This window comes from Pristiophorus japonicus, chromosome 6 (assembly GCF_044704955.1).
Source record: "Pristiophorus japonicus isolate sPriJap1 chromosome 6, sPriJap1.hap1, whole genome shotgun sequence".
In the NCBI taxonomy this organism is placed as follows: domain Eukaryota; kingdom Metazoa; phylum Chordata; class Chondrichthyes; family Pristiophoridae; genus Pristiophorus; species Pristiophorus japonicus.
Window position 1 is genome coordinate 191,167,371 of NC_091982.1, and position 15,727 is coordinate 191,183,097.

Here is a 15,727-nt window from a genome sequence, read left to right on the forward strand (position 1 = left end):
GATTGACTCTTACCTGCCCTCGGAAATGGCCTAGCAAGCCACTTATTCAAGAAGGCAGCTCACCAACATCTTCTCGAGGGCAATTAGGGATGAGCAATAAATGCTGGCCTTGCCAGCGACGTCCACATCCATTGAATTAATTTTTTTAAATCAACTATTTATTTGCATGCTCACCTTTTCTCAAGCATATGGGGGATAAAATATGGAAAATTAGAAACAACTTGTGAAAAATGTGATAAGCAGAATGTAAAAGATGGCTAAAGTAGTAGTATAAAAACCTGTTTCTACCATATATATGAGCCAAAATTAAACCATATGTTGGATATACACAAAGAGCTTACATGAGTAATTAAGATCGAGTAACACACATCTTAACTTGTTTAAGATGTTGTCTTACGTGATCTAAAATTAAATCCACGGGAACCCACCACATTTCTGATTTCGATCATGGCCTAGATTTTCCAATTGTAACACCAATAGTAACCCATTGGCCTGTTTATGAAACATATGATTACAGTACCTTCATGTTCCACGCCTGGTAATGAGAGATCTTCAGTGCCCTGCCACAAAACTTTTCCTGTCTCTGCATCGCGCAGATTCATCCAGTTACTGAAGAATGGATTTGTTAAGTAAATAATAATTAGGCAGATCAAGCATATGATTTTTCTTTGAAAAAATCATTAGCACTGTTCTTGTAGAAAACAGCTTATGGTACAGTAGCAGCATTTTCCAGGGTGTTTTAAATTGTTATTAACATAATAGTTTAAGAACTAAAGTCCAACCCCAAAAAGGCACATCAAAACAAAAACAATTGTTTATCCACATATCACCTCTAAAACACAACAATACATTTGTACTCACAGGTTTACCAATGCTGCACCTAAAATCCAGAACCCTCGGGACAGAGGCCGTTCTGGACTTCATGTTTTTCTGGACTTTCGAACGTGTTTCTGATGTCCTAAGTCGAGAAACGTCCGAGCCCAGGTTCAGGTATTTCCAGATTTCGGAACGCCAGAGGCGCGTCCCGAGTCCGGAAATGCCTGGGCCCAGGTTCCGCTATTTCCAGTTTTTGAATTTTGTAGTTCTTCTCTTTGCCTGCAAAGAGAACGCATCGCATCGTAAGTCTCCCTCTCTTGTTTTTGTATCTGTATGCTTTGGAAGATAGTCTGATGCCCTATACACCTGTACCTGCACCTGTACCTGTACAAGCTGAAGGGGACTTGGATGCGCAGTTTGGTTGGTTCTGGTCAAAGGGGACTTGCGCACGGAGTTCGGTTGGTTCTAGCCGAAGGGACTTGTGTGCTGTGCAGAGTTTGATTTTGGCCGGGGACTTGCACGTGGAACTTGGTTGGCTCTGGCCGAAGGTACTTGCGTGCGGACCTAGGAGCAGCGGTGTGGTGACTGTGATGACCTGGCCTGGAACAGATAGGATTGGAGTTTTTATTCTTGCAATTTTTGTTAGTTGGATTTCATTTTTTGACTTTTCCCTGGGCCCGGCTGGTGGCGGCAACAGTTTGGCAGGGTGTCCAGATTCCGGAACATCTTGCGGATTCTGGACGACCATGCCATGGATTGTCCCGGAGTCCGGATTCCGGAACATTCCGGATTATGGAACTCCAGATTTTCGACGCTGCACCTGTATAAACAATAAGATACAAATTTTACTCTAATTATTTTTGCACAAGAAAGTTTGGATGTTAATGCACCTCAAATAGAACATGATCAAAGTGTCTAGTGAAACGAAACATCACACTCTCAGAACTTCAGTAGTTATAACTGGTTCAAAATGAAAAGAAAAATACGTGTTTTTTTTCCGCATGTTCACTTCACATACAATGAACTACTTTCAAGTGCAGCAACTGCTGTATGTAGGAATGCACAACAGCCCAACTGCACACAGCAAGATCGTGTGAATGGCCATGAGATGAATAACTGGATGTTCTGTTTTTAGTAGTGTTAGTTGAGGGAGTTGTATTCTACCTTTTGAAAAAATGACTATTTCAATGTCTTTTGAATCACTTCTGGTTCTTTAAAGTTCACAAATTGTAATATTTCTTTGGAAAAGTCATTTTTCATATTTTAACATGACATCTGCAACATTAAAAATAACTACTTAAAAACAAAATGAAATATTTAGTGCAGTCTCAAAACATAATCAGAAGGTCACGTTTATATGCCCTTGGAAGGAGGAATCATGAAGGCATTATCCCAATTATAACGCCACCATCAAAACAAACTTTAAAAAGTTCCTGAGGGGCATTTTGGTTAAAGGGTAAGAACTGGTGCTAAATGGGTATTGTGTTAATAAGAAATGTGTGTTTGAAAGTCTGGATTTAACACGTAACTTGGGGGCTAATTGATGATTACCATGACTTAAATGTAACTACAGGTGCTAAAACGGACACCTGCACATTTAGCACTCAAACGCTGATTGGAAGCAATTTTCCTGGAGCATTCGATTTAGCCTCCGCACACACACCCACTTTCACTGAAGGTGTGGAGTGTGCTGGCTGGAAGACAAGCAACTGTTGCAGGATGGCTCAGGGACCGAGGGGACGCACAGGTTCTTGAATACAGCACTGGAGGTCCTGATGGAGGAGGTAGTGAGGATGAGGAATATCCTGTAAACACAGGAGGGGAAAGGAGGTCACAGAGGCAGCTAATGTGGTGCACGTGGGAGGTCACAGCCAGGAGTCCTGGCCCCAGGACAAGAAATGTAATGACTTGACATGACTGGTCAAGATAAAATCCCATCTCACAAACACAGTGCTCAATAACTGCACCACCACCATCATCATAACCTCAACACACTTCATCCACCATCTAACTACAATGACCTGCACATACCCCACATTATTACATCCTCATAGGCACTGCTCATACCTCAAACACATCTCACACTCTTCAACCATGTGAGGCATCACACACACAACCTGCCAATACACGAATTCACAATCTCCACTCTTTCTATTACAGGACAAGATAGCACATAACAGGCGACAGCGGGAGCTGACCGTGGAGGGAAGCACGCCTGCATGAGATCACTCCGCTTGAGAAGGCAGTGCTGGCCGTGATCAGGAGGGGAGTGGGAGACACTGTGGCCAGAGGGAAAGCAGGGGACATATTGCCGAGAGGTATGTGGCCATTCCAGCTTCCCTACAGATCCACAACTGTTCCTGATCCCTAATCCCCCAAACCTATCCTCACTCTCAAGCTCCATATGGTCTCATCACACACATCCTCCTAGTGGTCAGACGTGCTGCACCCGAATTCTTCAAGCTTTATAATTGCAGGCTCCCAGCAGCAAGATCCAGCTCGCCTTACAAACATAGAAATTTACAGCGCAGAAGGAGGCCATTTCGGCCTATCGTGTCCGCTCTGGCCAACAAAGAGCCACACGGTCCTCAGTCAGCAACCCTGAAGGTTACATATAAACCTATGAACAACGGTGGACAGGTAAAGAGCATCCGGCCCAACCAGTCTGCCCTACACAACTGCGATACCCTATATATCGCAACATTTTACACTCCACCTCACCCAGAGCCATGCGATCAGGCAAAAAAAGATAAAAACCCAGGCCAATCGGGGGAGAAAATCTGGGAAAATTCCTCTCCGACCCATCCAGGCGATCGAAAGTAGTCCAGGAGACCACTCTGGCCATATTAGATTCCCTGAAGTACTTACCATCATTATCAGCTTTGCTGAGGTAGTGAAAAGCAAAAGCCATCTCGCCCCCTGGATGAAGAGGAGGAGGAAAGAGGGGAAGAATGCACTGCGTCAATCACTACCACTGTCGCACGCAACAATTCAGAGACCGGCTTTATGCGTAATTTAGAGGCTAGGTTAGAAGAGGAATTGTCACAGTGGCAGGCACCAAGCACGAGCGGGTAGCAGCCACGCAGGGTGGAAGGGGCACCACAGGTGCCACTTTATTGGGGGAGGAGGGGGTAAGGTTGCTGTAGAGGAGTCAGATGAGGACCTCGCAGGGCCAAGCTTCAGAAGGCAGCTGATAGACCTGACATACCAAATGCTTTGTGCAATGGACAGCCTACCTGAAAGCTTACGGGTCGTGGCTAGGGTAATGGAGAACATAAGAACTAAGAAATAGGAACAGGAGTAGGCCATATGGCCTCTCGAGCTTGCTCCGCCATTCAATAAGATCATGGCTGATCTGATCATGGATGCAGCTCCACTTCCCTGCCCACTCCCCATAACTCCTTATCCCCTTATCGATCAAAAAACCGTCTATTTCTGTCTTAAATTTATTCAATGTCCCAGCTTTCACAACTCTCTGAGGCAGCGAATTTCACAGATTCACAACCCTCTCAAATTTCTCCTCATCTCTGTTTTAAATGGGCGACTTCTTATTCTAAGATCGTGCCCTCTAGTTCGAGTCTCCCCCATCAGTGGAAACATCCTCTCTGCATCCACCCTGTCAAGCCCCCTCATAATTTTATATGTCTCGATAAGATCACCTCTCATTCTTCTGAATTCCAATGAGTAGAGGCCCAACCTACTCAACCTTTCCTCATACGTCAACCCCCTCATCCCCAGAAATCAACCTAGTGAATCTTCTCTGAACTGCCTCCAAAGCAAGTATATCCTTTCGTAGACATGAAAACCAAAACTGCACGCAGTATTCCAGATGTGGCCTCACCAATACCTTATTTAGCTGTAGTAAGACTTCCCTGCTTTTATACTCCATCCCCTTTGCAATAAAGGCCAAGAAGCATTGGCCTTCCTGATCACTTGCTGCACCTGCATATTATCCTTTTGTGTTTCATGCATAAGTACCCCCAGGTCCCGCTGTACTTCGCAATCTTTCTCCATTTAATGGGCCCAAGTTTCCACATGATTTGCGCCTGATTTTTAGGAGCAACTGGTGGAGAACGGACTATCTTAGAAATCGCAATTTTCCACATTTTTTTTTCTGCAGTTCTGGTCAGGTGGAACAGTTCTACTTTGGAACAGAATTTTTTCTTCAAAAGGGGGCGTGTCCGGCCACTGACACCTGATTTCAAAGTTTCCACAGTGAAAACGTACTCCAAACTAAGTTAGAATGGAGCAAGTGAAGATTTTTGTAGAACTGAAAAATCCTGTTCTACACATTAAAGAATCAGGCGCAGGTTACAAATTAGGCGTCCAGAATAAGGTGGAGGGGGGGGAAGGGAAGTCATTAAATTCAACAATAAATCCTTATTTATACTTCTACAAATATTATACAAATAAATCCAACCTGAATAAACATTTATAAGCAAAGAAAAGATTAAATAAACCATCTTCCTACCTGTGTGAAAGTGCTTCAGGCACAGAGAATGCTGCAGTCAGCCTGAGGCGCCCGTTCTTCCCGCGGTGGGGGAGGGGGGCGGGGGAGAGAGGAGGCGCCCGTTCTTTCCCGCCTGGGGGGGGGGGGGGGGAGGCGCCCGTTCTTCCCGCGGGGGGGGGGGGGGGGGGTGGAGGAGGAGACAGTGAGAAGGCTGCAAGTGCTGATGGCAATGTGCTTTTATTAAAAAAATGTTCAAAAATTAAACAGCTACAAAGAACTACAAAAATGGCCGAGTAACAATGTTTTTTTCACACTGAGCATGCGCGAATGCTCCAACGCGCAGTGTTGCCGGGAGGAAAAAAACTAATTTAAATAGTACCCGCCCCCTCCCACTTACAAAATCGGCGCGAGTGTAGGCTCCGCCCCCCTGGGCGCCGCGCCAGGCAGACAAGGAGCTGCAGAACGCTCCAGAATCGCGAGTTTTTTTTTAGGCGCCGTTTTAGGCGCGAAAAACGGGCGCCCAGCTCGGAAGGGCGCCCGTTTTTTATCGTGTGGAAACTTGGGCCCAATAACTTTAAATCTTTGATTTTTTTCTGCCAAAGTGCATGGCCTCACACTTTCCAACATTATACTCCATCTGCCAAATTTTACCCACTCACTTAGCCTGTCTATGTCCTTTGGCAGATTTTGTGTGTCCTCCTTACTCGTTGCTTTTCCTCCCATCTTTGTATCGTCAGCAAACTTGGCTACGTTACACTCAGTCCCTTCTTCCAAGTCGTTAATATAGATTGTAAATAGTTGGGGTCCCAGAACTGATCCATGCGGCACCCCACTAGTTACTGGTTGCCAACCAGAGAATGAACCATTTATCCCGATTCTCTGTTCTCTGTTAGTTAGCCAATCCTCTATCCATGCTAAAATATTACACCCAACCCCGTGAGCTCTTATCTTGTGCAGTAACCTTTTATGTGGCACCTTGTCAAATGCCTTCTGGAAATCCAAATACAACAGAGAAGTCCGCATGCACCTTGGTCCGTGGCTTGATGCAGGGCCTGGAACCCATCCTCTCCATCGTGGAGAGACTAGCCAATTCCAGCCACCAACCTGTGGAACCCGACATCATGCAGCATCTGATGAATGAGATAGCAATTTCCACTGCAGGCATTGCATATTTCATGGAATGGCATAGTGCTGCAATGGAAGCGCAGGCAGCTGCCATGCTAGTGCTGAGCTCCTAGGTTGAAAGGGGCTTGCAGAGTGTCTCTGATGCCCAGAGATCTGTCCTCCAGCATTGATTGATAAACAAACAATCTCCTCGTAAAGATCCCTCCAAATTCAGTTGGAGGGTGAGAAAGTTGGATCTCAAACCAGTGTCCTAAGCTTAAACAAAGGAGACTACAAAGGTACGAAGGCAGAGTTGGCTAAAGTGGACTGGAAAAATAGACTAAAGAATGGGACGGTTGATGAGCAGTGGCAGACATTGAAGGAGATATTTCATAACTCTCAACAAAAATATATTCCAATGAGAAGGAAAGACTGTAAGAGAAGGGCTAACTATCCGTGGCTAACTAAGGAAATAAGGGATGGTATCAAATTGAAAACAAGGGCACACAAAGTGGCCAAAACTAGTGGGTGGCCAGAGAATTGGAAAACCCTTAAAAGCCAGCAAAGAACGACTAAAAAAAAATAAAGAGGGGGAAGATAGATTATGAAGCAAACTAACACAAAATATAAAATTTAGATAGTAAGAGTTTCTACAGGATCATAAAAAAGAAGAGTGGCTAAAGTAAATGTTGGTCCCTTAGAGGATGAGACTGGGGAATTAATAATGGGGAACAGGCAGCGACTTTGAACAGATATTTTGTATCGATCTTCACGGTACAAGACACTAAAAACATCCCAATAGTGGATAATCAAGGGGCTATAGGGAGGGGTACAATCACTATCACTAAAGAAATAGTACTCGGTAAAATAATGGGACTAAAGGCGGACAAGTCCCCTGGACCTGATGGCTTGCATCTTCGGGCCTTAAAAGAAGTAGCTGCAGAGATACTGGATGCATTGGTTGTAATCTACCAAAATTCCCTGGATTCTGGTGCGGTCCAGCGGATTGCAAAACCACAAATGTAAAACCCCTATTTAAAAAAGGAGGCAGACAAAAAGCAGGAAACTATAGACCAGTTAGCCTAACATCTGTCGTTGCGAAAATGCTGTAGTCCATTAATAAGGAAGCAGCAGCAGGACATTTGGAAAAGCATGATTCAATCAGTCAATATGGCTTTATAAAAGGGAAATCATGTTTGACAAATTTGCTGGAGTTCTTTGAGGATGTAACGAGCAGGGTGGATAAGGGGGAACAAGTGGATGTGCTGTATTTGGATTTCCAGAAGGCATTCGATAAGGTGCCACATAAAAGGTTACTGCACGAGATAAACTTTCCCGGGGTTAGGGGTAATATATTAGCATGGATAGAGGATTGGCTAACTAACAGAAAACAGAGAGTTGGGATAAATAGGTCATTTTCTAGTTGGCAAACAGTAACTAGTGGGAATCGCAGGGATCCGGTGCTGGGGCCTCAACTATTTACAATCTACATTAATGACTTGGATGAAGGGACAGAGTGTAATGTAGCCAAATTTGCTGATGATACAAAGATGGGTGGGAGAGCAGATTGTGAGGAAGACACAAGAAATCTGTAAAGGGATATAGACAGGCTAAGTGAGTGGGCAAATATTTGGCAGATGGAGTATAATGTGGGAAAATGTGAGGTTATCCACCTTAGCAGAAAAAATAGAAAAGCAAATTCTATTTTAAATGGAGAAAAATTGCTAAGTGTTGCAGTACAAAGGGACCTGGGGGTCCTTGTGCATGAAACACAAAAATTTAGTGTTATGTCTCAAATAAAGCAATGTGACTGAGTACTGTAGACTTGAGTAAGTGTGACCTTAGTCTGTTTATTCTGACTCCAGAGTGCTGGCACAGCATGGGAGGCATGCTTATATGCAGTGCTCCCAAGGGATGCTGGGATCCCTTGGGACTCCAAAAGATGCACCCTCTGGTGGCGGAAGAATGCTGGTTACAAGGTGTTGCATACATAACATCACTCCCCCCAAAGTCAATAGTACACTTATTTACAGGGTGAGATGATCTGGGGCTTTCCGCTCCCTAGTCAATCGTCTCCGTACAAACACAGGTGCAGGTGAGTTGATTGGGCCTACATTGGGCTGCTGTGCAGCTGGCCTTGCTGGGCTGCTGGGGATGATGGGTTCAGCTTCGTGGTCGACCGTGATGTCAGTTGCCATTGGGTGTGTCTCGGAGGGTCAAAGTTGGTGGTGTCCTCTTCAGGTTGCTCGTGGCTGTTTATGAACCGCAGTTTGGTTTGGTCCAAACAAATTTGCACGATCATGGTACATGCTTTGTTGATGCCACCTGCCCTCGACATGATCATGGAGATCAGGGTGGACTAGAGAGAGCCTTGTTTTGAGTGCCCTTTTCATGAGCAATTCGGCAGGGGGCACCCCGGTGAGCAAGTGGGGTCTTGTGCGGTAGCTGAGCATGACTCGGGACAGGCGGGTCTGCAGGAAGTCTTCCGACATGCGTTTCAAGCTTTGCGTGATGGTTTGAACTGCCCGTTCTATGCAGGCTTGAACGGGGCAGATATGACGTGCTTGATCCCATCGCAGGTCATGAATTCCTTGAAGCACAGCCCATTGTTGCTGACAAGGACATCAGGCAGACCATGCATGGCACAAATGGCTCATAGGCTTTCGATGGTGGCAGTGGACGTGCATACAGACATTATTACACATTCAATCCATTTTGAATAAGCATCCACAACAACTAAAAACATTTTGCTAGATACGGGCCAGCGAAGTCAACGTGGATCCTAGACCACGGTTTGGAGGGCCATGACCACAAACTTAGCGGTGCCTCCCTGGGTGCATTGCTCAGTTGAAAGCAAATGTTGCATTGGGGCACGCAAGACTCCAAATCTGAGTCGATGCCGGACCACCACACATGGGATCTGGCTATAACTTTCATCATTACTATGCCTGGGGGGTACTGAGTCGGTCGCGTATGAATGTTTCCCTGCCTTTCTTAGGCAAAACCACGCAATTACCTCACAAAATACAGTCCGCCTGCATGGACATTCCGTCATTGCGCCGCTGGAACGGCTTGATCTCTTCATGCATCTCCGCTGGGACGCTGGACCAGCTCCCATGGAGGACACAGTTTTTTTAATAAGGGACAGCAAAGGACCCTGGCTGGTCCACGTCCTGTCTGGCGGGCCATAACGGGTGACTTTTCGTTTTCCAATGCATCCATCATCAAGAGCATGTCTGCAGGCTGTACCATTTCCACCCCGGTGGTGGGCAATGGTAACCGACTGAGAGCATCAGCGCAGTTCTCTGTGCCTGGCCTGTGGCAAATTACATAGTTATATTCAGACAGCGTGAGCGCCCATCATTGGATGCGAGCAGAGGCATTGGTATTAATACCTTTGCTCTCTGAGAAAAGCGATATGAGCGGCTTATGGTCAGTTTCTAACTCAAACTTAAGACCAAACAGATACTGGTGCATTTTTTTCCACCCGTAAACGCATGTCAGAGCTTCTTTGTCAATCATGCTGTAAGCCCTTTCGGCCTTGGACAAACTCCTGGACGCATAAGCGACGGTTGCAATGTTCCCGATTCGTTTGCTTGTTGTAACACACACCCGACCCCATACGAAGACGCATCGCAAGCTAGCACTAAACGTTTACATGGGCCATACAGAACAAGCAGTTTGTTGGAACATAACAGATTTCTGGCTTTCTCAAAAGCAGCCTCTTGTGATTTCTCCCACACCCAGTCATCTCCGTTGCGTAGAAACATATGTAGAGGTTCTAGCAAGGTGCTTAACCTGGGTAGGAAGTTACCAAAATAACTGAGTCCTAGGAACGACCGCAGCTCCGTCACGTTCTGTGGTCTCGGCGCATTCTTGATGGCCTCCGTCTTGGCGTTGGTGGGTCTGATGCCATCTGCCACAATTCTTCTTCCCTAAGAACTCGACTTCTGGCACCAGGAAAACACACTGAGCGTTTCAACCCGAGTCCCACATGATCTAGCCGACTTAGAACCTCTTCAGGTTCTGCAAGTGTTCGATGATGTCCCGACCTGTGATCAATATGTCGTCCTGGGAAACCACGGTGCGCATAACCGACTTTAGCAGACTCTCCATGTTCCTTTGAAAAATAGCTGCGGCCGATCGAATCCCAAACGGGCATCTATTGTAGATGAACAGACCTTTGTGCGTGTTGATGCAGGTGAGGCCTTTCGAAGATCCCACCAGCTCCTGCGTCATGTAAGCCGAGGTCAGGTCCAACTTGGTGAACGTCTTCCCTCCTGCCAGTGCCGCAAATAGGTCATCTGCCTTGGGTAGCGGGTACTAGTCCTGCAGCGAAAAATGGTTAATCGTTACGTTATAGCCCCCACAAATTCTGACCATGCTATCGCTCTTGAGAACCGGAACAATCGGACTGGCCCACTCGTTGAACTCAACTGACGCGATGATGCCCTCTCGCTGCAGCTGTCCAGCTCGATCTCCACTTTCACTCGCATCCTGTATGGCACCGCACGTGCCGTGTGGTGCATGGGTCGTGTACCGGGAACCAAGTGGATCTGCACCTTCGCCCCAGAGAAATTTCCGATGCCTGGCTCAAACAACAATGGGAACTTGCTTAAAACCTGGGCACATGAGGTGTCGTCGACGGACGAAAGCGCTCGGACGTCATCCCAGTTCCAGCGGATTTTTCCCAGCCAGATTCTGCCGAACAGTGTGGGGCCATCTCCTGGTACAATCCATAATGGTAGTTCATGCACCACTCCATCATCGGAGATTTTTACTGCTGCCAATTACAGGGATCAGCTCTTTAGTGTAAGTTCTCAGCTTGGTATGAATAGGGCTCAGCTTGGGCCTTTGTGCCTTGTTGCACCACAGCCTGTCGAAGGCCTTTTTGCTCATGATAGACTGACTCGCACCCATGTCCAATTCCATGGATACTGGAATTCCATTCAGTTCAACTTTTAACATGATCGGTGGACATTTTGTGGTGAAGGTGTGTACCCCGTACACTTCTGCCTCCTTGGTTCGAGTCTCTAGTTCAGTTTGGTCCGCCATGGATCGGTCTTCCTCTATAACGTGGTGGTTTGCAGGGTTTGCAGCTTGTCTGCACATTCGCTGGAGGTGTCCCATTGTTCCACAGTCTTTGCACGCATAGTGTTTGAAGTGGCATTGATGGGCTCGATGATTACCTCCGCACCGCCAACATGATGTTGATTGCCTCGCATTCACACTTGATGACGAACTGAGTCATCTGAGGTCGTGCAGCTGCAGGCATGTACGTTCTGCCATATGCATTCCTGCCTGAAAACAACGTTACTTTGTGTACAGTACTTGCCGATGCATCTTTATGCTGCAAAATTTGTTTGGTATTATCACTGGAGGACATAAATGCCTGGGCTATCGTTATGGCTTTGATCAGATTCGGTGTTTCAACAGTCAATAGTTTGCGAAGGATAACCTCATGGCCAATGCCAAGCACAAAAAAGTCTCTTAGCATTTGCTCCAGGAATCCATCGAATTCGCAATGTCCTGCAAGGCGCTTTAGTTCGGCGACATAGCTCGCCACTTCCTGGCCTTCAGACCGTTGACATGTATAAAATCGATAACTTGCCATCAGAACGCTCTCCTTCAGATTTAGGTGCTCCCCGACCAGCGTACACAGTTCTTGATACGATTTGGTTGTTGGTTTCAGCGGAGCAAGAAGATTCTTCATGAGGCCATAGGTTGTTGCCCCGCAGACGGTGAGGAGGATCGTCCTTTGTTTGGCAGCGTTCTCATTCCCTTCCAGCTCGTTGGCCACAAAGTATTTGTCGAGTCGCTCCACGAAGGCTTCCCAATCATTACCTTCTGAGAATTTCTCCAGGATACCAACAGTTCTCTGTATTTTCACGTGATGATTCGTTATCTATTACTCGTCGCCAGTTGTTATGTCTCAAATAAAGCAATGTGACTGAGTAAGTGTGACCGTAGTCTCTTTATTCTGAGTGCTGGCACAGCATGGGAGGCCTGCTTATATGCAGTGCTCCCAAAGGATGCTAGGATCCCTTGGGACTCCAATAGATGCGCCCTCTGGTGGCGGTAGAATGCTGGTTACAAGGTGTTGCATACATAACAGTTAGTATGCAGGTACAGCAAGTAATCAGGAAAGCAAATGGAATGTTGGCCTTTATTGCAAGGGGGATGGAGTATAAAAGCAGAGAAGTCCTGCTAAAACTGTACTGGGTATTGGTGAGGCCACACCTAGAGTATTGCGTGCAGTTTAGGTCTCCGTAATTAAGGAAGGATATACCTGAATTGGAGGCTGTTCAGAGAAGGTTCACTAGGTTGATTCCAGAGATGAGGGGGTTGACTTATGAAGATAGGTTGAGTAGGTTGGACCTATACTCATTGAAGTTCAGGTGTTCTTATCAAAACATGCAAGATAATAAGGGAACGCGACAAGATGGGTGCAGAGAGGATATTTCCACTCATAGGGGAAACTAAAACTAGGGGGCATAGTCTCAGAATAAGGGGCCGCCCATTTAAAACTGAGATGAGGAGGAATTTCTTCTCTCGGAGGGTTGTAAATCTGTGGCATTCTCTTCCCCAGAGAGCTGTGGAGGCTGGGTCATTGAATATATTTAAAGCGGAGATGGACAGATTTTTGAGCGATAAGGGAATAAAGGGTTACGGGGAGCGGGCAGGGAAATGGAACAGAGTCCATGATCAGATCAGACATGATCTTATTAAATGGCAGAGCAGGCTCGAGGGGCCACATGGCCTACTCCTGCTATTTCTTATGTTCAACCTACTGGTCTCTCTCTGGAAGCCAGCATTACTGCTCCCACCATTACCCTTGCAGTTGCCTGTCAGCCAGACGGCCCAGACTGCTCAAGCCTGTGCTGAGATGTTGCAGCCTGAGGCAGGGCCATCACAGCCCACAGCCTCTCGAGAGTGTCGTAAGAGAACATCTGAGCTGCCCTCTTCAGAATCTCAGCAGCGATGCACCTCATCTGCTGCTGCCATTGGGGCTGCACTTCGTAGAAGCACAAGAGTAGGCAAGTGCACTTATAGGATAGCCACTAAGGGTAAGCACCAGGGTGAATAGTTTAATATGTTAGTTGTGTCATGTTACCACTGTTTGCTTTTGCTGTAGATAAAGATTGAATATGGTAATTGGTAGTGATGGAATTGGTGGTCTTTTTTATTGTGGTATTCATGGGGACGGAGTTGAAAGGATTGAGTGCAGTTGATGAATTTTCTGATGGATGCTCAGTCGTGGAAGGTAAAGCATGTTGCAACAGTGCTCCGGAGTCTGATGGTGGAGGACCTCTCTCAAAACCGCTCAATTAGATGGCTGTGAGCATGCCTCCCAGGTGGGGTCAGGGCATGCAAACTTCTGGTTGAGGACTCCAATGTTTTGCTCAATTATATTCCTGGTGGCCGGGAGTGGCTCTCATTGTAGCACAGCACTCACTCTTTTTAGGTGAAGTCCTGAGAGAATTTCCAGGAAAAATATTGATAGTGTTGGTGATTCTTGACAAAGTGTCCCAGAAAGTCTCCCGATGTGTCTCAAAAGTCCTCCTCAAATGCAGTGCAGTTGATCTCAAACCGACTTGTTCATTCCTGTTCAGCTGGTCATTGGGAGCAATGTTCCCTTTAAGCTGCGTGGCCGTGTGGTCATGCAGCGCTCCGAGCAGCCGGCTCACTGGCTTTTAAATAGGAAAAACCGCGCACAAGCGGTATTTTGAGTGGGCCGCGCAGCCCCTTAAAGAGGACGTGCACCCCCAAAAATTAAAGGGAACACTGGTTAGAAGAGGTCATTAATTGAAGCACTACCCACCAAAATGCTGTGCAGCCTCTTTAATGAGCGCTTGCAGGCAATTTAATTGTCAATGAGCCCCTTCACGATCCTCCGGGCAGCCACTCCTAGTGCGTGCTTCAACTCCTTTACTAAGATGGTGACCTGTGCTAAACACAGGCTAAACAGGTGTTGCAGCTCAATACCTTATCTTGGTCACTTCTGGGGAAAATAGCCCCCCACCCCCCCATGGCTCCATTGGTAATAGCACAGGTCGGAGACGGGGAGAAACACTTTTCAAGTGAAATATGCTCAAGTGATGCTGGATTTCTTTTACCTGACATTGCTTCTATTAATAGACTTTCTTTATCTGCTCAGCACTGCCTAGGATTGCGGTGAGAAGATAATGAGGAAAATGAACAGAAGATTTAAAACAGGATTTGCCTAAAATAGAATGAAATAGATGATAATGAATTTTAATCTATTAACTGCTACATTTATTTTCAGGATTAAGAGGAAACAATAAGTCACAAGTAGTGAAGATAGAAATATTCCATGTAGGGATCGTATTTTAGAATAAAGTAGAAAAGAGAAGTTGCAAATGCTAAATATCTAACATAAAAACAGAAAATGCTGCAAATACACAGCAGGTCACCAAGCGTCTGTAAAGAAACAGGCAGATGATGATGTTTCAAGCATGCACCCTTCTTCAGAACTGAAAGAATACTGAACATCTTTCAGTCTTTAGTTCTGATGAAGGATGCACACTCAAAACTACATAACCTGCCTTCTCTCTTCCATCCTGATCTAACTAATCTTGCCTTGTAACCCTGCTTCACCTCAAAACTGCAGTATGGACTCCCCTCATCATCATCATAATCATCATAGGCAATCCCTCGGGGTCGAGGATGACTTGCTTCCACACTAAAAATGAGTACTCAGGTGACTGATGAACTCATTTTAAACAGTGGAAGCTGCCAGTGTGTGAATTCTTTTAACATGGAGTGGCCGTTGCACACCTGCCACCACACGGGCTTGACGGAGCAAGTTTTGGTCCAGTGGCAAGGGGATCCAAGACGACTGGAGACTAGGCTCTGCCGCATGTGCCAATACATACACACAGACTCAAACGTACTCCTACTGTTCTCCTTCCTTCCTCCTTCCCACAGGACCTCTCTCTACGTGGAATTCATATACATACACATCACAGGAGATCAACTAGCAGCTTTAACTTAATAAAGTGCCCCAAAATATTCACATAGGTGAAAGTAGGGATGAATGAGGTTGAAGAGGTAGGGATGTACAAGGCCACGGAGGAACATGTAAAGGAGACAAGGCTTTTGAGACTACTAACAATAACCTCCTTCTCCATCTCAAGACAATAAGTTTCTTTTTTTTAAAGTGTAGACTAAAATGAAATCACCATCCATGAAAATGTTAAATGCTTCAAAGATATTTGTACTAAAAATATTCTACAATATATACACATCAACTCCAGACTAACTACCAGCAATCTCCAGTGCATACAACAAAAGAAATGCAGTTCAATCACTTTGTTGATTTCACAAAACATTAGT

General features: G+C 45.9%; 1 protein-coding gene across 1 annotated transcript in view; it reads right to left on the bottom strand.

Annotated features, from left to right (window-relative positions):
• The window catches only part of pde6d (phosphodiesterase 6D, cGMP-specific, rod, delta), a 102,036-nt gene that overhangs the window by 49,553 nt on the left and 36,756 nt on the right, over positions 1–15,727 (bottom strand). The window contains exon 2 of the mRNA XM_070882305.1: positions 521–609. Within this exon, the coding sequence (XP_070738406.1) occupies positions 521–609 (89 nt within the window). The remainder of the gene's footprint in view (positions 1–520; positions 610–15,727) is intronic.